The sequence below is a fragment of the Thermobia domestica genome, chromosome 4, assembly GCF_964235325.1.
Source record: "Thermobia domestica chromosome 4, izTheDome1.hap1.1, whole genome shotgun sequence".
Lineage (NCBI taxonomy): Eukaryota > Metazoa > Arthropoda > Insecta > Zygentoma > Lepismatidae > Thermobia > Thermobia domestica.
Genome location: NC_137457.1, coordinates 266,636,039 through 266,658,286, shown reverse-complemented (window position 1 = coordinate 266,658,286; position 22,248 = coordinate 266,636,039). Strand labels below are relative to the sequence as shown.

Below are 22,248 nucleotides of genomic sequence, written 5' to 3'. Positions count from 1 at the left end.
TACCAAAGTACATTGTCGGACCTCTTTGGGAAGGGGGCCCGGCCCCTCTGGACCCCCCTTCCCTACGCCACCGATTCATCTAAAATAACACTCAGAGCTACTGCAAAGAGGTCAATAGTCAATACTCCACTTCGAAAAAAATATTTCTACGCTCATAAGCAAACATAACTTTTTTCTCTCTTGTTCCAACATATATGCATATACAATTTGGTATGACACTACACAGCGTATGCATTTCTTTTATCTTTCTTTTCTTTTTATTTTACTTAGCCGTCTTTTATTTCACTTGTTCAAATCTATCGTTAATTTAGGTTACTTTTAATTTTTTAAACTTAAACTTACAGTGCGTACATACTTTTTCTTTTAACTTTCTTATTTTTAACGTGGTCATTTGATCTTGTTATTACTTTGAACTTTATTATTATTATTATTACTCTATGTATTACTTTTATCCTGTTTCTTGATGCTAAGGATTAAGAGCCTGACTTACTAAAAATAATGCAAAATTTACAATTTTTGATTTTGCTTGTTTTTATAAGTGAAAGGAGATAATGAAATGCAACTTACCACAATCATAAAATAGATAATGTTATTCTACAGAAGAATTTTTTATCAGATTCTGGACTTTCCTTGAGTAAATTAGATGCTTTCACGTTAAGATATACAACAACATTTAATATAAGACCTTTATAAAGTTCTGAATGCACTGAATGAATTAAAAAAAAACATTAGTTTAGCTTGAGATAATTATAGAACAAATTAATGTATGGATTGTTATAGTCTGTTTTAAGTAAAATATGCAATTTTATGTTTTAAAAAATACTTTCCGTAAACAGGGTTCTCGGCAATGCGGAGGGACGTTATCCCTCATACAGTGGCGTATTTACAATTTTGTATCGGGAGGGGCTTTGCTAACTTTCGGGGGGGAGCTTTGCCTGAAAATGTGAAAATTCTGCAAGATATTTCATATACTTTACTATACTAAGTAAGATTTCGGGGGGGGGGGCTTAAGCCCGGAAGCCACCCCCTAAATACGCCACTGCCCTCATACGTTGGACGCGTTTAAGGCCATCCGGTACTACAAGTAAATATGTAATGCATTAGTGAAACAGTAGTATTATTTTGTATTACCTTTGATGGTATTACCTGACCAGGATATTAGTGCGGTTTTTCGTGGAGGGCGCTAGTGTAGTGTTTACATCAGTTTCTAGGTAAGCGCGGTGGGACAGGGGAACGGAGAGCGTCACTCTGCAGTGTATCCAACGATTTTCAAAAGTTGCAGTTTACATGTTAAAGTAGCCTAATCTGTTTCGCTTAATAAAGAACTCCATAAATTATATAGTTGTTATTGAATGCAGTAATGGTTATTCCTGCAGTAATGCAGATGTATTGTGGATAATGGCATATGCATGGAAATTAATAATTTAAGAACAAGATAGCATACAAGTGAGTTTCTACCGTGTATTAAGCAGATTATATATAAAAAATGATTACGTTTTATTTGATTTCATTATAAAACAGTAGAAACCTGTAAAACTCAGTAATAAGATGTAATGACTAAAATATTAATTATGGGTTGGTAGCTTAGATACTTGCGCAATATCTTGTAACTGTAAGTTTAAATCAAGTTAAGGCTCGCGATGCTTGTATTTGTTTTAATGTAGGTCTATCGATTGACAACTAAATTATTTTCTTGAGTTGTAGCCAAGAAATAATTCCGATACGTTTCCACTCGAGAACTGTGGAAGTTCTCTCCGTTGGTCTATTGGCTAGCGCATGTGTCATTGTTGTACGTGGTTCTGTGAGAGCCCAACAATTAATTTTATAATGTTTTACTTTCATTAATCATCTGTCTCCTCTAGCATAAAGAGCATAATCATGGGACGTTAAACTAAAGAAATTTCATTTCATTGTTTCGATTAATGTGAACCCTTTGGGGGAAAAGGAAGTGAAGAATAAATTTTCCTTAATTTTTTAAAGGGCTACGGGATTGGATAGCTTGTCTTTCGGGATTGCCTTGTAAAACCTGATTACAATGTACAGTGTCTTTCTTTTAGGATTATAATCGAAATCCAGCCTTTTGGTAAACGTGAAATAAAAGTATCGAAAAAACATCAGCGTATGGGTAATGTAAGCATAAATATCATTGGTTCAATACACAATAAATTCACAACTTTTATTTATGAACATGGAAATTCCCTTTGAACTCCCTCTGAATTTCTTTCAGACCCTAGGTCTCTTGTGACAAAGAATTAATTCTATTATCTGTTTTCATACACAATATAATTTTGAAACTTGGGAGCCTAGTGTTGTCTTTGTGTCTGTAATACGTAATCATTTGTCGATAGACTTCAGAAGACTGAGTTTAGCCCGTGAGCATGTTGCATATAGTTCAAACATAGATGTGCGGTCTTGTTTAACAAATCCTGTGTGCACATATAAAATTCAAAGACAAAGGTAATCAATCGTCTTTAAACAGCTGTATTTTTATTTCAAGTGTAAGTACTAAAATGTGCTACGTAGATTTCCGGCCAATTGTTTCATCGCCGGTATCTTTGAGCAATGAGATAGCAGTGGAAGACAAACTTCGTTCTTCTAACTTGATATTTTGAAAAACTTACGCAAGTGGTTTTGTTACTTAAATACATATCTATTCACTCTAATCAACTTCAAAAGTACCATTAACTTTATAATAACATAATGAATGTAAGAGTTACCCTGAAAATTTATTTTGTATTTCTTTTTTAATATGAAATTCATTTTTTCTGAATTTCACGAGCTATAAGAAATCGATTGTCAGGCTCCCCACTTTAAATTTTAATCGCTCCCCTACCGCCTCAATGTAACATTGGGTTTATTTCTTTTAAATATTTTTTTTTTTTCAAAATATGGTAGAAATACTGGATTTTTAAGTTACCAAACCATGCTAAATAATGACAGGTTAGATATCAGAGAAAGTTATCTTTATCTACCTTCTTAATTAGGGACGGATCCAAATCTCCTTCGGAGGCGGTTAGATTATCAGTTTCTCTCTCACCAGTCTTTTGCAGCACATCCGAAAATGATCTCAATGCAAATTTGTTACTGAAGGTACTGTCAATCGATCGATCACATGGTCCAAATTGGTAGCAATTTCGAAGACGCCTTATCTCAAAACTACACAATAGAACTTGCTTTAAACAATGAAAGCGCAGTTGCCAAAGTATAACTTTGATTCACAAAGATGAACTTCGAGGTTTCGTTAACAGATGAATTAGGAATTCCTTACACTCTAATGCTACGAAGTTCTCAGTGTTCCTTTGTACAACACTGAGGTTAGTTTATTCGCAAGTTATTGTCATATTAATATGGAGGGTGTATGTACTTTTTTTTTTGCAGTCCCTTAAAATGTTCTGAAAATAACTTCCATAACTTCTGAAATTGTGTTTGTCTTAACTTGAACATATGCGTGAAGTGGTTTATTATGAACAGGGCAAAAACAACTGTGATAGATTAATTACAAGTGATCCGGTTAGAAACACTGTTGTTTGTATTTTAGTTCCAAAATCGGCCGCCCGCACTCGTTCGCTGGTGGACTAATAACACAGGTATTCTTCAGTAAAATTTGGTTTTCCAACAACAGTTGTTTAGTTCAGTTATTTTTTGCTACTCTTCCAATAAGCATTATGTAGAATTAACACCAGCAAAAGCGTACAAATTCTTATTAAATTTAAGAAACTTAATGCTCGGAGTTCCGAAGACTACGTAACGCTTACTATTTCAAGTGCTGAATTCGAAATTCCGTACTAGTGGAAGTTTCCATGTACAGCAGAAAAAAGCTGCATTAAAAAAAATTGTGAAAGAAGTGCTCGGGAAATTCCCGCAAGTCAACGCACAAAGCGTCGTAACTGAATACTTCAACAATAAAACTATTTTACGCTGGAAGATGTTTAATTTCATTTAAGACATTCTGAAACATTTACTTTATAAAATATGAATTATATCTTTGTTAATTGTTTTAAATTAATTTTCTGGAAAGAACCGTCTTGCAACAAGTGCTCGGAAAATTCCCGTAATTGAACGCACAAAGTATCGGAAGTGAACTTCAACAATAAAACCATTTATTTTACACGGGAAAATATTTATGTCATATAAGAAATTTTGAAATACCTTTTTTATAAAACATAAATTATATCTTCGTTTTAGATTAATATATTTGCTATTCATATTTGGCAAACGTCACTGAGACTCCTAGGATGATTCGATCTATATTTGTTCGTTCGTTTACCTGTACTACACATACTACAGGGTATCACTTTCGGTATTTTAAGTTTAAATTTTCAGGGTACAAGCAAGAGAGACACCAAATTTCTGTGTAGGTTTTGGCGACATACTAACGTAAAATTTCAAAATGGGACAATTTTTTTAAATAGCGGGTACCGTATTCACGCTGCAAAGCACGCTTTTTTCTCAGAGTAGAAGTACGAGACACACTAAATTAGCTGTATATACTTTGGCGGCGATCTAACGTAAAATTTCAAAATGACGGGCATTTTTTCAAAACAGCAGTGAAAATAATATTGTTGCAAGTTGTGATAATGATAATCTTGAAATATAAATCACGTTCTAACACTTTTACCCCAGAAACATTGAAATATTTTGAAAATACCCAATTAAAGCCCCCAAAAACCATTTAAACCCGAAAATACCCGAAAAAACCCATGTGGACCCAGGTGGGCTGGGCTTTTAAAAAACGGGTTTTTTCAAACCCTGTTAAGAAAGCACTATTTTTTTCTTGCTCTTGTTGAATGGGTTGATATATCCTATTCAACAATGTTTTTACCGGCGAGGAAAATTGTAATGAACCAGAGACGAGACGTTGACCCTTGTCATTCCATGGCTTTGTGGCGCGCGAAAATATATAACGCCTATTTAGAAAACTTGTTACCGATCAGCGGGACGGTAAAATCTCAATTTGTTGCACGTGCAATGAAAAGTGAAATCTTCAAGTTTTACGTCCCGCGGTTGTGCCCGTTAGGCCAATGGAGACGATGATGATGAGAAATGAATGAAATGGTGGAATGAAGAAAGTGGGAGGAAACGGGAGAACCCCGAGAAAACCCACGAGCACGGTGTTTGTGCATCACAAAATCCACACGGCGCGAGCTGGGATCAAACCAGGGACCCCAAGCACCGGAGGTGAACGCTCTACCACTTTTTAACTAACTTTTTTTTTTATTTAGATGCAGAAAAGTATTATACATTGGAATACATAACATTTTTTTTTTCCAAAAAGGATAACTTATACTGTATTATGAACAAATAACAAGGAATCTGAGCCACCGCGCCCCTCACGTGCAATGAGAGTATTTCATTGTCGAGAGAGGTCGTTTCATACAGGTACAAGATATTGTGTGATGAACGCGCTGTTTTCAAAGTAGATTCAGGGATGTCACGTTGTGAACAAGAGTTAAGGTTTGAAGAAATTAAAAAAAAAAAAAAAAAAAAAAAAAACCTTAGAACGTAACAATATTGCAAGGAAAACAGTGGTAGGAAGAGATCTATCTGAATTGAAAATAATATCATCCTCGTCCGGGGAGTGATGGTAGCCAGTTCAACTAAGTCCTTGCGCAGACTTTCTCTAGAGACTAACATTTCTCAAGAGGACACTTTCAGCAATACGGCGCCCCTGCCCAGTACAATCATATGGTTCGGAATTACCTGAACGACAAGTTCGGTAAAGTTGGATTGGTAGAGATGGTCCTCTCCCATGGCCAGCACGTTCCCCCATGTGATTTTTGGTTGTGGGGCATGGTGCAGGATCGTGTGTATGCCAGCAAACTAGAGACCTGCACGGGCCGGGCCTGGCCCGAGGCCCGAAGCCCGGCCCGGCCCGCGGGCCGGGCTTGGGCGGGCCGACTCTGTTATTTCTTTGGGCCGGGCCGGGCTTGGGCTGGCCGACACTGTTATTTCTTTGGACCGGGCCGGGCTTGGGCTGGCCGACACTGATTTCTCTTCAGGTCGGGCTGGGCTGGGGCCGATCAATTGCAATTCTTGAATAATTATTGACTTTCGTTAAACGATAATTGGAATAAAGCCAAACGTTGAAGAAGTCTGTCCGTGAAAAATGTTACAAAGAATGCAATAGCTATTTACAGTTTGTGTTGCTTAGCGGCTCCACTTTCACTATAGAGGATTGCAGGCATTATGCGGTAAATTGAGCTCTGACCTTGACCTTCACTGAACTCAAAATATAACAAGAAGGGGTGGGAATGTTTTGCCTGTCGCTAAACAATATTGCCATCTTCACTTTATGCTAAAAATCAATTAAGTTAGATTTTTGTTACAGGGAATGGAGATTTTGTTCTCTCGATGACAGGCAAAGTTCTAGGAGGCAATGGTAACATTCGGGAGGCAAGCGTCAGGTTATAAACCAGTGTTTAGAAAAGGTTTCTGAGGTTAGGTCAAATTTAGTACTAAATTTTGAGAAAGATTGGGGTCGAGCTATTTTTTTTTTAAAAATTATCGGGCCGGGGACGGGCCAAAAACTTTTAAAATTTATCGGGCCCGGGCCGGGCTTGGGCCAAGAATTTTAAAAAAGTTATCGGGCCGGGCCGGGCTCGGGCCGAAAATCTCCTAAACTTTTCGGGCCCGGGCTGGGCCGGGCCTAGGTACGTTCGGGCTGGATTGGGCTCGGGCCGAAAAGTTCGGCCCGTGCAGGTCTCTACAGCAAACCTAGCAACTTGGACGTGCGTCATCGCTGCTATTCTTGCCCAAAGGGTCCAGAGGGCCATATAACCAACAATGGACAGGCTCCATAAGTGTATTGAGTGGGATGGGCACTGAATTGAAACCCTGCAACCAAATCCTTGCCTTTTAATTTTACGTGAGTAAACCCCATTTAATGTTAACATCTTTTTGCCTGATCCTGTATTTCCTCATATTCTCAGTATGGAATATAAAGCATAAGTAAAGGTTCACAAAGAGAAAATAAGACAAATCAATTAAGGGGAACTGCAAATTCACTAACACATTTAGAAAACAACACACTATCACAGCGTTTCCCAACCGGTGTGCCGTGAATGGGCAGCTGGTGTGCTGCAAGGAATCGAAAAAAAATATTAATTTTATAGCAAATTAATTTGCAAAACGTAGGGGAAAATGTATATTTGTATTTCACATTGCTTTGAACCTCTACTTTGAATCTACAACTTTAAGTTTCATACTTACGGGCCGCGGTGGCTCAGTGGTAGAGCGTTCACCTCTGGTGCTTGGGGTCCCGGGTTCGATCCCGGCCCCCGCCAAGTGAACTTTGTGGTGGACAAACACCGTGTGTGTGGTTTTTCTCGTGGTTCTCCCGTTTCCTCCCACTTTCTTCATTTCACCATTTCATTCATTACTCATCCTCACCGTCTCCTTTAGCCTAACCGGCATGACCGTGGGACGTAAAACTCAAAGATTTCATTTCATTTTAAGTTTCATACCAAGTTACTGTTCTGTACATTTCTAATGTTGGAAAAAGTATTTGTTATCATTGTTATAGCCATTATTGCTTCTTTATTGTTGCAGACTAACAGTATTGCTGCAGACTAACAGACTAAATTTAAAGTATAATTCAATCCTTTCGACAAAGTACCTACATTTATGCTTTAAAAGTAGAAGAGATTTGTTTGTTTGTTCGTTATTTAGTGATCTTCCTTCGTAGTGAAAGGTTGGATACAGTTTTTAAAAAGAAAGCGTACTTTTATAAACCTGAGTCCAATATTTCATTGCAATTGTTTTCTACTTTTAAATTAGAATAAAAAAAATAAGCATAATAATTTACCACGGGGGAAAACCAGTGATAGAGCTAGAAAAAATACCGCTGTGTTTTATATTTATAAATAATAATATCTGTAAGTGTGCCGCGAGAATCCAAGTAACACTCGTAGTGTGCCGCAAGTTGAAAAAGGTTGGGAAACGCTGTACTATCACGCCATTATCTCTCTTCAAATGCTAGCAAAAGTACTTTTATATGACACACACAAACACACGTAGCCAAACATATTTATACACATAAAAATATCATAATCAACAGGTTTATTTTTGCATAATATCTTGCTCAAGGTAGGGGTGTTCGAGAAGGCTGAGGACCTATCGAACTTCGGGAGTGAAAATTTATCGAGTTGTCATCGGTTACTCGAAACCGTTCGAGTATTTGATATCGAAATTTCGAGTATTATCGACATTTCGATTATTATCGAAGTTTCGGGTATTATCAAAATTTCGAGTATTATCGAAGTTTCGGGTATTATCGACATTTCGAGTATTATCGAAGTTTCGGGTATTATCGACATTTCGAGTATTATCGATGTTTCGGGTATTATCGAAAGTTCGAGTATTATCAAAGTTTCGGGTATTATCGACATTTCGAGTATTATCGAAGTTTTGGGTGTTATCAAAAGTAGTGATGGACAGTTTGGTTCCTTCACCTCTCCAATGATTTCTTCTTGCAGCCAAACTAATCAAACAACTTTTTTCATCTGATAAGTTATTGCAAAGTTGTATTTATCGAAATCACATGTAAAATTATTTTTCTGCCTGACCCGTTATTGGCGCAATCGGCAAAGTGACTATTAGTAGACTAATGGTGACTTGGCTTCCATTCCATTCGGGTGTTGCATGTTTTCTCTTCCTCTTTCTTTCTTCTGACAGACTGCTTAAACCTTGTACAGATCTGTGGGGAAAAAAACTTTTTCTTCACTTCATTGCTAAGGAGAGGTTTTAATATGAACTCCCTGCATATATGTAATACATATTATATACAACTATGATAACCTCGAATGCATTGTTTCTTCCGAACACTCCGTTAACCCCGAAGCGACTCGACAAATGCGATCATATTGATATGTTTCTGTATTTGCTGCTTTCAAACAATTCGAGACTCTTGAACAGTTCGAGTGTCTCGAAGTTTTCTAATGTTTCTTACATTTCGAGTGCCTCAAACACTTCGAGAGTCCCGAATATTTCGGGAGTCTCGAACATTTCGAGAGTTTCGAACAGTTCGGGAGTCTCGAACATTTCGGGAGTCTCGATCATTTCGAGAGTCTCGAACATTTTAAGAGTCTCGAACATTTCGAGAGTCTCAATCATTTCGGGAGTCTCGAAAGTTCGATAAAATTAAAATTCTTTATCGATGAAACGATTTTGAAATCTTATCGAATTGTTATCGATTATTCGATTATCGGAAGAGCCCTAGCTCAAGGCAGGGGTTAGAACCCAGAACCATTTCCTTTCGTACGCTAATGGAGTTCATCAATCTTATGCCTTAAACTACTCAAAAACGAAAGAAGCAGTTTTCAAGATTAACATTGAAATCTTTTTCTAATTTTAGTGAGTGAAGATTATTTACTGTAACTTACTGTATTGCTATGTGTATCTACAAGACACCCAACGAACCAACAGCTATAAGAAATGTTTCTCTTGTCTTGCTGATTGCATCGTTCTTCAGTTGCATCGTCGTTCACCATAATAACTGACACGAATTTAGGATCTCCACCCACAGCAACACACACAAGTGTGACTTGGACGATAGGAAGAAATAGGGCAGTTAGAACAAATCTAAAAGAAAAAGGAAAAAAAGAGGACTGATAAAAAGGAAGTTTTAGTTAATTAAATGTGATACATATTAACCTGATATATTTTATTGGAGATTACTTTTTTTTCTTTACATACAGAGTGGACTAATTATCTTGAAACGTCTTTGTAAGTTCCAAACTAATAGATTTTAACACTTTGAGTGCAAATTCCGCACTTTTACGGAGTAGCTGATCTTTTGTAGACTGCGGGTTCCGTATTTATACGTGATTTGATTCAGCATGTATTTGAATGGTTTTGCTCCTTCATTATACGGAGTTAGCAATTTCGAAATATCCCTTTGACTTCACAGTTCGGAATTTTGTCAATAGATGCTGTGAAGATCCTAATTAATACCTTGTTACCGCCAGGGTTCAAAAACCATGGGCTTCTTGTTTGACCACCAAAATGGCGAGAAAGAGCCTGTCGGACGATTCAATGCGATTCAGTTAAGAAACGGAATTGAGTGACAGTGGACGATTCTAAAAATAATCCAGACTATGTAGCAACAGAAATAATGTCAGGTAAATAATCCTGAGATAATAATTTTCGTATTCGCATTCATTTTCCTTGCACTGCGGGTAAATGTTATTTCTGATTTGTAATGGTTTTGTGGTTGGAATACAGAATATTATATATAAGGATAAAGAGCAAGCGGTGCATGTTGTATTATTTTAGTTTCTGTAGATTTTGAGATATGTTTTTTTTAAAAGACTGCAAAAAAGCCCAGCATTCTTGGGGAAGGCTGCACTTCAGAGCCCAGCACTCAAAGTGTTAAAAAAAAAAAAAAAAAAAAACACTGTACGATTGAAATATCAACATGGAAACATTATTGGGAATACTCTGCAACAACATCAGATTAACAGTGTTGTCAATTCAACATAAAGTTGCATTTTTTCGAAAATGACACCACGTTAGATTATTACATTTTAAATCTACATATTGAACGAAAACACAATATTTTCGTTCAATATGTAAATCTATGAAAATGCGCAATATTTGGTAGATATCACTATTAATGGAGTAAACTACCATTTTCAAATGAATTTGTCGAAATTAGAATTCATTGTATATTCTTCTAAACTAAAATAAAGAAACCTTTTCTATTTCAAATCACTTGTAAAATTGTTTTTTTTTTTTTTGCACAAAAATACATATAGTCAGTTGCGTATTTAAGGGGGGCTTAAGTCCCCGAAATTTTATTTACTATATTATGCAATATTTTGCAGAATTTTCACATTGCCAGTAATAAGGTTAGCGAAGCCTCCCTGAAACAAAATCGTAAGTACTGCATATAGTATTCGGATAATTTATAATATCTGTTAAACATAAAAGAGGACTGTATGCACCAAAAGCGTATATCATAAAAGATATTAAAATAAATATGTACATTTTGAATATAGCTACTTACCCGTAACTTCGAAACAGCACAATGAAAGTCTTCCAAACCAAACCAATAAAATGTGACGCCTTACAGACACATATTCCTGGCGAACATTTTCTCTTAATAAAAGAAAAGCAAAAAGTTATTAGTAATGTAGGAACCCATTAGGAAAAATCTGTCAAACATGGTAGCAGTGTGATTGCAAACACTTCCGTCACAGAAAATATTGTTTGAATTGAATTAACCAATTATATATATATACAAAACGAATCTATTGGACAATCAGGAAACGTAGCTTTCCACAGCAACAACAAGAAAAGTTTAATTTGTGTTTTTTAGTGTACATTTTTTTTTGCGAGTTTAACTGACGTTGACCGAATACCACAATATCCTTCTAAACAAATATAATACAAATACAACAAATATAACACAGTACAAAAGCTATTTGCATCGTAGGTACGGACTGAAATATGTATTTATTCTAGAATAGCTACTTCTTCCAATATTTTTGGAAAGCATGAAATTATAATATTTCAGAATGACCATTTGAGAACTATACAAAGGTTTTAGTTTCCTTTTTGAAAAGAATTATGAGAAATCTAAATTCTAGGAAATATTGGTCTCCAAAAATTCTGATACTTCAGAAATAAAGAAAGTAAGAAAGAATGGAAGGTAGGTAGGCAGAAGAACATAAATTTAAAAAAGGAAAACAAAAGAAATAAAGATAAATATATTGACTGGTTAATAAGACAAATATGCCCAATTTCGCAGTATATTTTATGTTTTGCTACACGAGAAAGTTAGCAAATACTATTAGATCAAATTATTTTATAGGTCAATTTTAACATAAGTTATAGTAATTTTTATTATTTCTAAAAATTTAGTAAGTTTGCCTTAAAGTTCAGACTACGATCGGTCCTTTTTTCGCAGTTGTTTTTCTTTATTTCACAATAGGCTTATACAATTTCGCAACGTTATATTTTTGTTATTGATTTTGTGGATTTTGATGTTGATATTGTTGTATAAGTTGTTTTATATATTAAATACATTTAGGGTGGCACGGTGGCTCAGTGGTACAAAGCTTATCTCTGATGTGTGGGGTCTCTAGTTCGTTCCCTGGTCAAGTAAGTTTGTGGTGGACAACATAGTGTCCGTGGGTTTTCTCGGGGGTACTCCTGTTTCCTTCCACATCTCATTTCACCAATTCTTCCATATCATTCACTTGGCTTAATCATCGTCTCCCTTAGCCTGTAAGGTATATGGGTAAACAGGGCAAGAGTGAACGTTGGGGCAAGAGTGAAAATGCTATTGACGAAGAAGTGGCAACGTCGGTAAACAAACGAATGCTGAAAATTAGTTCGGCATGACACATGTAGGAACGGAAAAGGAGGGGAGCCGTGTGCGTGCAGTGTGAAGAGCAGCAGGGTAGAAAGTTTATTGCAAAAGGAAAGAAGTAAAAGATTCGTAGGTAAGTGTCAGTTTATAACATAGTTTCAGTTGAAGGTGCAGGATTGGAAATATTTCCTGGAAAAGCTGTATAAGTTCGCATTTCTTATCAGCGGTGCGCAAAAGAAAAAAGTAGTAATGGCAGGCAATTATTGGAAGATGCCTGAAGCGGGGCAAGAGTGTACGGGGCAAGTGTGAACGTTCACACTTGTCGCTTGTTTTAAAGTTGGGTAAAGAAAAGATAGGAGCCAACATGTAACATTGAGTAAGAAACATTTGCAGAGGTAAGACAGAAGTTGCCGGCTGTAGACTACTAACAAAACGTTTGCATTATCGTTTAGGCTTTCGCAGCCCGAGTTGTTGAGAATATGTCATATCGCACGGGAACACAAAATAAGATAGAAATTCACATCAAAGTCATCCACACTCATGGGTACGCCCAGCCAATTCAGTGGGAAATTGTTTTCAGATACACCAAACGGTGAAATGAGGATTTCCTGTATCATATGCAACGAGTGGTCTCACGAATCATGTTCCAATCTTAATCAAAGGAAGTCTGTGTACGTGTGTGACCACTGTGTGCACCGCAAGTAACATTTTCGTGCTTCGTGATGAACGTTGAACTGATTTATCCTATTTTCATATTTTGTAATTATAACATGTATGATATACAGTACTGTAACATTTGTTGGCAGTTCCATTTGACACTAATCTGTTTGGTATTTTATAAGTTCCTTAGTTTCGTGTAACCAGTACATATATCTATGATTCAATGTAGTTTTTTTAGTGTTTATGCCTACGTTTCTATGTTTTGATTCGACTGTACATCGTTGCCCCAACCAATGTTTACTCTTACCCCACCATATGGTGCAAGAGTATAAAATTTTTCCTTCGTCAAAACTATGTTATTCCTCTGTATCCTCTGCTTGATTTGCCGGAATTAAACTGTATATGTTATTAGAGATAACAGTCTTTCACACAGAGAATACATTGCGTTTTTCTCTGTCACCATTCCACCACAATTCTTAGATTTACAAAAAGTGTTCACTCTTGCCCTGGTTGCCCATATTGGTGGGACGTTATACTGAAAGCCATCATTTCATTTCATCTAATATAATTAGTAATGTATTTATTACATGCATAGATTTTCCAGATGTAATGGTTTTATTTCTTCTGCCTCTCTTCGAAGAAAAAAGTCCAAAACCCCAAATGTCTCGGTTTTTCTATAATATACAAGGTAATATTATTCATGAAATATTTTAAAAACTACCACTTCTAGTAATCATCGATACTCCACTAACAGGAATAATCCCTCTGTCTGACACTTTTGGTGAGTGCTTACCTATTATTAAAATAAAATTCTGATTATTCAAGTGAGAAATGAACAAATTATCTGATGTATGTGTTTCTCTTTCCCACACCTTCCTATCACTTCCCTATCACCTTCATCTTACAGAACTCTGAAATGTCATAGTTATAACCGTAAACGGATTACATATAGGCCTACATATAAGATTTACACTATAAATCCAAGAATTGTTTGAAATCTAACAAAGTGTGAATTCAATGACTATCTGGCTTTCCCAAGCTAAATCTCTCCATTGCGTAGCAAAACTGTAAAATGTCCTAATAATAATAATTTTAAATTAAAATATTATTGATATACAATTTTAATAAAAAAACTATTGTTTAAGACCTATTATAAATAAAACAATTCTTCTCAGAGTAGAAACACCTTGTCCAGTTCCTTGCCAGGTGGTAAAGTGCCAAGGACCGACGAGACGTTACCACGTTGGATAGAAATTGATATGCGCTGTATAAGATAAGTTGTGGAGCGAACTTCGCCGGAAACACAAGAAATGCGTCTTCCTACCTCCCTAATAAATTCAAGACTTCTTGCACCCCAAGCACCACTGATTTCAATAGCGATTGGAGTGAAAACAAACTTTTCGAGAAGGTTGTTGTATTTTCTTTGCTTTTCAGCTTCTCTGCGATTAGCAACAGCTCCAGCGTTCATTACTGACAGAGGGAGACTTGAAAGAGCGTATGTATCAGCGCATATGAAGTCCCACAATAAACATTTTCCTCTCATCCATGGAACTAGTGTCATCCCATCTGGTCGCTTTCCATCCGAACGACAGCAACCAGAAGGTTCCCGTATTGAAGGAAATCCAGCTGTGTTGAGGGCTCGTAGTATTATATCATTTACAGAGGAATGTCGGGCGAATCCAGTGTGACTACCGCTAGCACTTTCGTACTAGATCTAGTACCTTTAGTAATATTTTAATGTTCTAGTACGTTCACCAACAAATCTAGTACTTTTCCCCTCTTCTTGTCTCATAAATACATTTGGGATGAAAATTTGGCAATGTACGAAAATTTTACTGTTCTTGTAACTTTTTCTGTCTGTTTTATTTTTCTCAACAGTGGTATTTACAAGAGCGGAAGAGGGACATAGGTGTCGTCCGGTCGCCACCTCCAACTAATAAATGACCACAGTAAACAATAATACATATTTGGTGGTCCTTTTAAACAGTAGGCTATTACGGAATTAAAACTCGATTTTCTCAATAAGCCCATTTTATAATATTTCTTGTTTTCTCCCGACATCCTCTATATTTGTCATACTTGTGTTACTTTAGTCTTTTTTATAGTGAGTTCTAATACGACATTAAAGCAGGGATTCTGCTATGATTTTAGTTTGGAGTGTAAAGTCAAAATTAGAAGGGTGAACGTGATTTGCACGGTTTGTATCGAATTTTGACTGTAACAATTTAAAGTTGTTTTTTTCAAGAATGTGGGGCTCACTTCCCCACCCATAGGGGGAGGGAGAGCTGCCGGAAACCTTGTAATAAGATATTAATATCGTAAAAGGTTATAAATAAGGTGAAATGGGTGAAGATAAAATTATAGTACTTTTTCCCCCAAATCTAGTACTTTTTCTCTGCATAGGTTAGTACGAAATGTTTTTGCTGGGTGGTCACACTGGGCGAATCTACCAGCGCTCTTCATGCATGAAAGGCCATGCAGGCCACGTTGGTTAATCTCATCCCCACAAGCTGGACAGCGATGAGGCTCACAAACTGCTAAGCCTAAACGTAAGGCTACAGCAATTCGAAAGCTTTCATTTGACAAATGAAGGCCTAAAGGCGGAGAAGGTATCGCCATCAACTATGCACCCGCTTCGGGAGACGAAGCAGCAAGAAGCCTGGCTTTATCTTCCGGGACAACAACAGATTGTAACAAATGTTTATGTAATTGACATGCAATTGGTGTATACCAAGATGACTGATAACACTTTTTGCTAATTTCCGGAAGGCTTGTATTTGCTAAGTTTGCCCACTTATTAGAGCCTTCTTGAACTGAACCATCTGGGTCCAAACAATAACCCTGTGGAAGGAGAGCTTCGATTAAACGCAGAGATCCGTGGTATGACGCTAAGAATGTAGGAATCGCCATATCCACAGCTCGTCGAATACCAAGACCGCCCAAACCAACAGGTAAACATGCTTGTGTCCAAGAGTCGTCATTTAAGGAGCAGTTCAGAATTGATTCAAAACCAGTTTTCAGGACAGTATCATATTTTTCCAGCAAAGAACTTTCATGCCAAGATGGAAAGCATCGTAAAAAATAGGTTAAGCGAGGGATTGACAAATATGCTCGTAAAAGGAAAAATGCTGAATGGGCTGAAATTGAAGGAAGTCGAGACAAGAACAATTCTAAAGTAGATATTTTATTCAATAGCACGTTAGTGAGTGCTTCCGACGTGAGAGCAGCACCCAGAAGACAAGTATTCTGAATTGTTAGAGGGCGTATGCCTGGTGCGGCCTCATTAAATCTTCTAAAGATTTCGTCGAATGCAGTTTCATCTGTTCCAAGACAAGCAATCTCGCATTTAGAAAAGTTAAGACGCAAGCCAAGAGCCTTCTTATTTATTTCTATTAACGATGAAAGAACTATCTCGGGTTCACCACCAATTGTTCCATCGTCTAAGTACCAAATGTTTAATTCGGTATCCAGTTATTTAACTAAAGAGTGAATGGTTATAGAGAAAAGTGCTGGGCCCAGGGGATCACCTTGTTGTACACCTCTCTGAGAAGAAATAGTGTTTCCGTTGAAAAACAGGTCACTTGGTTGAGCAAAACATTGATAAACATATGGATAAATTGAAGGAAAATTATTCATCACTGCGGCAAGCATAGTATCCCGGCGAAGCTCATTAAATGTGTTACGAAAATCCAATTTTACAACCGCCTTAGTAGCACTGTGAGTAGAAGAGAAATAAACTCGGGCTGCGTGAACAGCTGCCTCGGCACCATTAGCAACACAGACACCAAGCTGATGGGGGGTGTAATAATTTTAAATATTTACAAGCCTTTATTAAGTTTGTATATCCTTAATAAAACATCCAACACTGTTTGACAATTATTTCATTAGCGGAAGAGCTATGAATCACCAAATTTCCCTGCCTGCCTTTACTGATACCGGAGCCACGGAAAAAGGCTCTAACAGGTTTTCAATTAAGGCTTCAGAAAGTTTGAAAATATATCATTACAAATTTCGATATTTCTTCTCTATATTCACATACAAACGATATAATGTAGTCCAAAATCTACGCAATATACGAAGGTCGGCAAAAAAGTTTCCGGAATTTCGTTGTAACTATTTATTACCACAATATAGGTACACAGTCAATTAATCATCTTCAAAATAGGCTCCTTGAAAACACATACACTTGTTCCACCGCTACTGCCATTGCTGGAAACAACACTGAAAGTCCTGTTTAGGTATGTCCCGAAGTTCAGCCATCGGTTCAGGTTTGGATGTCTTCTACGGTGGCAAAACGGTTATCTTTGAGATCCTTTTTGATCTTGGGGAAGAGAAAGAATTCCGCGGATTCCGCTGGCGATAAATCAGCGGCTTGCTGGCTTTTCCCCAAGGCCACCAGCTCGTCATTACTCTGATGTCTGAAACATCTTTCTGGAGCTACGCAATAGTTGATTTTATTTTATACCCACGATCAAATAGACATAAGTCTATTGTAATATTAAGACATCATCATGCAGTGAACAGTACTATTTTCTGTGAAGGATTATAACACAAAACTATGAAGGACACAAAGTAGTATTAGAACATTTATTAACATTACCGTTGTATTTTAGAACATTGATAACAGGGTTCTCGCTTAAATTCTGTTATCGATATCTGTCCTTCCCTGAATTTCTATGACTAAGTAAATAAATTTGAGCTATGATTAATAGAAGGGGTTCAGAAGTACATAAAAATAAAAGATTTACAGGAGAAATGAGTTAAAGTAAAGGGATTGTAATTGATTTCTGTGTCATTTAAGAATGGCATCGTAATTTATGTTGTCGAAATGAGAAATGAACGATACTGTAGAGACTATATCTACGCACCGGAAGCGCACATAAGGGAATATGAATACAGTAATGTAAGTTGTTAGCCCTAACCTAACGTAACCAAACCTAACCTAAACTGACTTAACCAAGCCTAATATTAACAGAAATAAGTGAAATTTTATCATTTTTTCGAAAGTAAGACTGGACCTCTAAAACTATACATAGGCCATAAATTTTCCCTGACTTGTGATACCGCAAACCTATCATTTATGGTTGTTACGTTTAGAAAAATATTCATTTTTAAATCGCCCTGCAAAACTCCCATTACTTTCCAACGCTCTTTATTTTTTCAATATAGTATAAGCTTGCTTTTCCACTGACTCAAATTTCCTGTATTTGGTATACAATAAATCACTAGACCAAACAATGTTTAATATCTAGGCATTCTGAATGCTCATAAACATAAACAAACAAGTATACATATATATATATATATATATATATATATATATATATATATATATATATATATATATCTTAATTTACCTATCTTTTGATTATTTACAACCAATAAACTTTTCTCTTCTTTCTTCTACGTCATTTGATTTTTTAAAATTTAATTCGTTGTTTTTTCTTTCATATCTTGAAGTTTTAATACTTTTCGGTGCTCCTTAAGCTTCTTCTTTTCTGAAGATAATTGTTTCCGCCTTTTTCTTATCGTATTCTTTTTGAGTTTATCTTAATTCTTTCAGGTATTTTTAATGTCAACTGTGGGCACCTAAAACAAATATTTCCCTGACTTTTTTTGTCAAATATAGCAAAGTTTCCTAATTTTCGACATGTTGTGAAGCCTTCTTTCCAAGACATTTTATGACTCATTTTAATTTTCCTGAATTTTTCTGAGCTTTCCTGACTTTCAAGGTCACTATGAACCCTGGATAAATACATTTAGTGTTTAGTAAAATATATTCAGTAGCCTACTATAGTTCTTACCTTTGTCTCAGCTATATCCTTTTCGGAAGGAATCCTGTTCGACGGTTGAACAAACCTTACGCTTTCTCTTGCTTCACCTTCAGGAGACATAAGATCGAGGTCACCTTCGTCTTGTGAAACTTTCAGAAATACTTCTTCTAAAGTGTCAACTTCGAAAGCGGACAATAGTACTTCTGGTTCATCCTGTACAATCATGCGACCAGCTCTCATAATACCAACCTATTTTCAGTCAAAAATTTTTGCGTTACTTTTCAGTAGAATAGGCATCATTGTTAGGAGTATAGGTGTCACTGTTGGATGTGTGTGTGTGTCAGAAGAAGTCAAAAATAAATATAAAGACTCTGCTACTTAACAGTTTATATTTATCATATACAGTAAATAAATAAATAAATAAATAAGTAAAAAAGACCTCTACCACTTCCGGTTTTAGTAGAGAGATTAGAGTGGAGGTTAAATATATTTTTGTGTTGCTTAATTGATTGCACAAAATTACTTCTCGCTACCTATTACAGATTTTGTTCTATGGTAATCAACATTAAAACGAGAAGTAACATTAGTTAAGTAGGGAGACTAGAGTGAAGATGGATATACAGCGTATCCTCAATCAGACTCCAACATTTTGAAAGTTTATTTTATTTTTTCATTCATTTCACATCGTACAGCTGTGATTCGTGAAGGAGCAGAAGCAGTAACTCACGAAGTTTCTGTCATAATGTTTTAGTGCGCGTAATAGCCGTAGTAGCACTGTAACAATTGATTGTTTGAAAATGAAGACTGTAAAGTAGAGTGCAATGGTGATATGGTTGTATGCTGAAACAAAATCAGTTATTCAAGTGCAACGAAACTTTCATCGTATGTACAACAAGGATGTTCCGTTATTCAAGGCTATAGAGAAATGGTGTGATCAGTTTTTGACGACCTGCAATGCTATGAATGGACTCGGTGGTGGTAAACCCATAATCAATGATCAGGTTGTAGAAAATGTGCGGAGGTCATTCGTAAGGTGTCCACAAAAGTCAGTTAGACAAACAGCGAGAGAACTTAGTATGAAACGTTCGACACTTCACAAAGTGCTTCACTATCGACTGCGCTTGTACGCATACAAAGTACAACTTGTACAAGAACTCAGGCTTGATGACCAACCAAAGCGAAAAGTGTTTGCATGCACTATACTAAATCGCATTGCAGAGAGCGAGACATCTTTATCCCGTGCGATGTGTCTTGATTTCTTCTAGATTTCTTCTTGTGGGCGTACATCAAAGACAAGAGTAAACGTCTTACTGGACTTGAAAAAGCGCAGGAAGACTGTCATAATCTCTGTCACAGAAGACATGCTCCGAAACACATGGCGTGAAATCGAGTATCGGCTTGACATTCTGCGCGCCACCCAAGGTACCTATGTACAGTCGGCAGCAAAAAACCTGCAACATGAGCAAGTAAGTTTATCGTGAAACTACGTCTAACAGCGCAGGGAATCAACATAACGTCTAAGTGTCACGAATCACGTCAGGAGAAACTTTGGCGTCCTCCACTGCACACTTATTTTGGAGCAAAAGTCTTCGTCGTTTCACAATAAACTTACGTGCTCATGTTGCAGTTTTTTTTCTTTTTTGCTGCGAACTGTACAAGTGTGCTGAACTGAACTTTGCTTGTGTGTTTGTACCTTTAGTTGCATTATCATCTTCAGGTATAGTAAGTATAGTACATAAATTATTCTATCTGCTGTTTTGCTTTAAGATGTTGAAGTCTCATTATTTACACCCTGTATTCTTGGAACGCTTAACACTATACAAAAACACTTGTTAAGTCTTTGATGGTTTACAAAAATAACTGGATTAAATTTGTAATGGTATTAATTTCAACCTACAAGATACGTGTACATGTCATTTTGAAACTGCCCATTTATGATCTGAGGGGAAAAAATCTCGATTATATTCCGCACCATGATTTTTCAAACCAAAATTTAGGACAAAAAATGCAGCTTATGTTCTCATAAATACGGTAACTTATTTAACTAAATGTAATAGATATACCACACATCGTTTCATGTGAAAAGTGTATCGATCTGGGCTTTGTTAACATGGTCCAAGTTAGTTTTTCTGCTGTCATCCTTATGAACAAAGTTTATTTTTTCTTTCTTTTACTTTTTCTTCAAGTTTTACTTTTCCAGAATGTATTTTTTAAATTTGCCACTTAATTATTTTAGAATTTTACATCATTTTCCTATAGAAACTACTTCAAATACGTAAGATCGGTTTAAAAGGACAAGTTTTGCCGATAGATGGCACTACAGTCTTCGTATCTCTCCCATATATTTTTTATCTTTCACGAAAATTCACGATTCGAGAAATTTCAACCTACAAACTTCAAATTTTTAGAAAGGGAACTTCATAATCTATCGAAGGCAATAATCCGTGTCGATTTTTTATTTAGAATTTTCTTCATTGTTGAAATGGCTAATTGTTGAAATGGATATCCAAACTTTTAACAATGGAACTGTTTCAACAATGAAGAAAATTCTAAATAAAAAATCGGCACATTGTCCGCTTTAATAGGTTATGAAGTTCCTTCTCTAAAAATTTGAAGTCTCTGGGTTGAAATTTATAAAAGAAATTGAAAGTTTTCGCGAAAGGTATAAATTCATGTGAGATACGAAGACTGTAGTGACATCTATCGGCAAAACTTGTCCCTTTACACTAACCTTAAATCTGAACACTAAGCTCTAGCAGTTGAATGCAGAAACTTTGAAAAAACGAGAAGTATCTTACTACGCTCGGTGTTTGATACAATACAAGAATTTATTGTAGCTTACCATATGCCCCTGTCTAGTTTCCTCTGCATAATGTGTTGTTAACACAATTGAAACTTTATCCTCTGTCAATTTCAGTAGGTGTTTCCAAATTCTGAAAAAAAAAAATGTTAAAAAGTATTACTTATAAGTTAAATAATTATAGGAAAAATTAACTTCTTGAGAAACTGCAGAGAATTTCAGATATACTTATTGTTCCCCAATGTTATTCCACACAGTTTACTGAATTTAGAATTTTTTTGTAATTTGTAATAAATGTTAGATTTTTCTCTTTGAATCTATAGACAGAGTACAAAATATTTAATCAAAATATATATCAAGGTCTAACAATTAACAAACGTTGAAACAGGAGTGCTACAATTTTATAAAGAGAGTTCTAATTACATAAGGATTATAGATTACTGGGCAAGGAAAGAAGATTCTACAACAATATCGCCAAGGTCCTGTTTCTACAACTAATTACAATGAAACACATTAAGAAAGGAGAAGGTCTTGAATCTTTAATGTTAAGAAATGCCTAAATGTAGGAACAAAAATTTTGAATGCTGCATAAAATGATTTACTTCCTACAGAAAACATGGTAATTGTATATGTTTACAGAACTGTTATAGTGATACCAACCTATTTATCAGAAGTTGATCAAATATTATTTTACTTGATAA

General features: G+C 36.0%; 1 protein-coding gene across 2 annotated transcripts in view; it reads right to left on the bottom strand.

Annotated features, from left to right (window-relative positions):
* Positions 1-22,248, bottom strand: part of LOC145683502 (ABC transporter G family member 23-like) — a 259,118-nt gene that overhangs the window by 88,725 nt on the left and 148,145 nt on the right. For both annotated transcript variants that reach the window (XM_081754841.1, XM_081754842.1), the window contains exons 6-9: positions 21,590-21,680; positions 18,778-18,996; positions 11,006-11,097; positions 9,381-9,579 (exon numbers count right to left, since the gene is read on the bottom strand). In XM_081754841.1, coding sequence (XP_081610967.1) covers positions 9,381-9,579; positions 11,006-11,097; positions 18,778-18,996; positions 21,590-21,680 — 601 coding nt within the window. The remainder of the gene's footprint in view (positions 1-9,380; positions 9,580-11,005; positions 11,098-18,777; positions 18,997-21,589; positions 21,681-22,248) is intronic.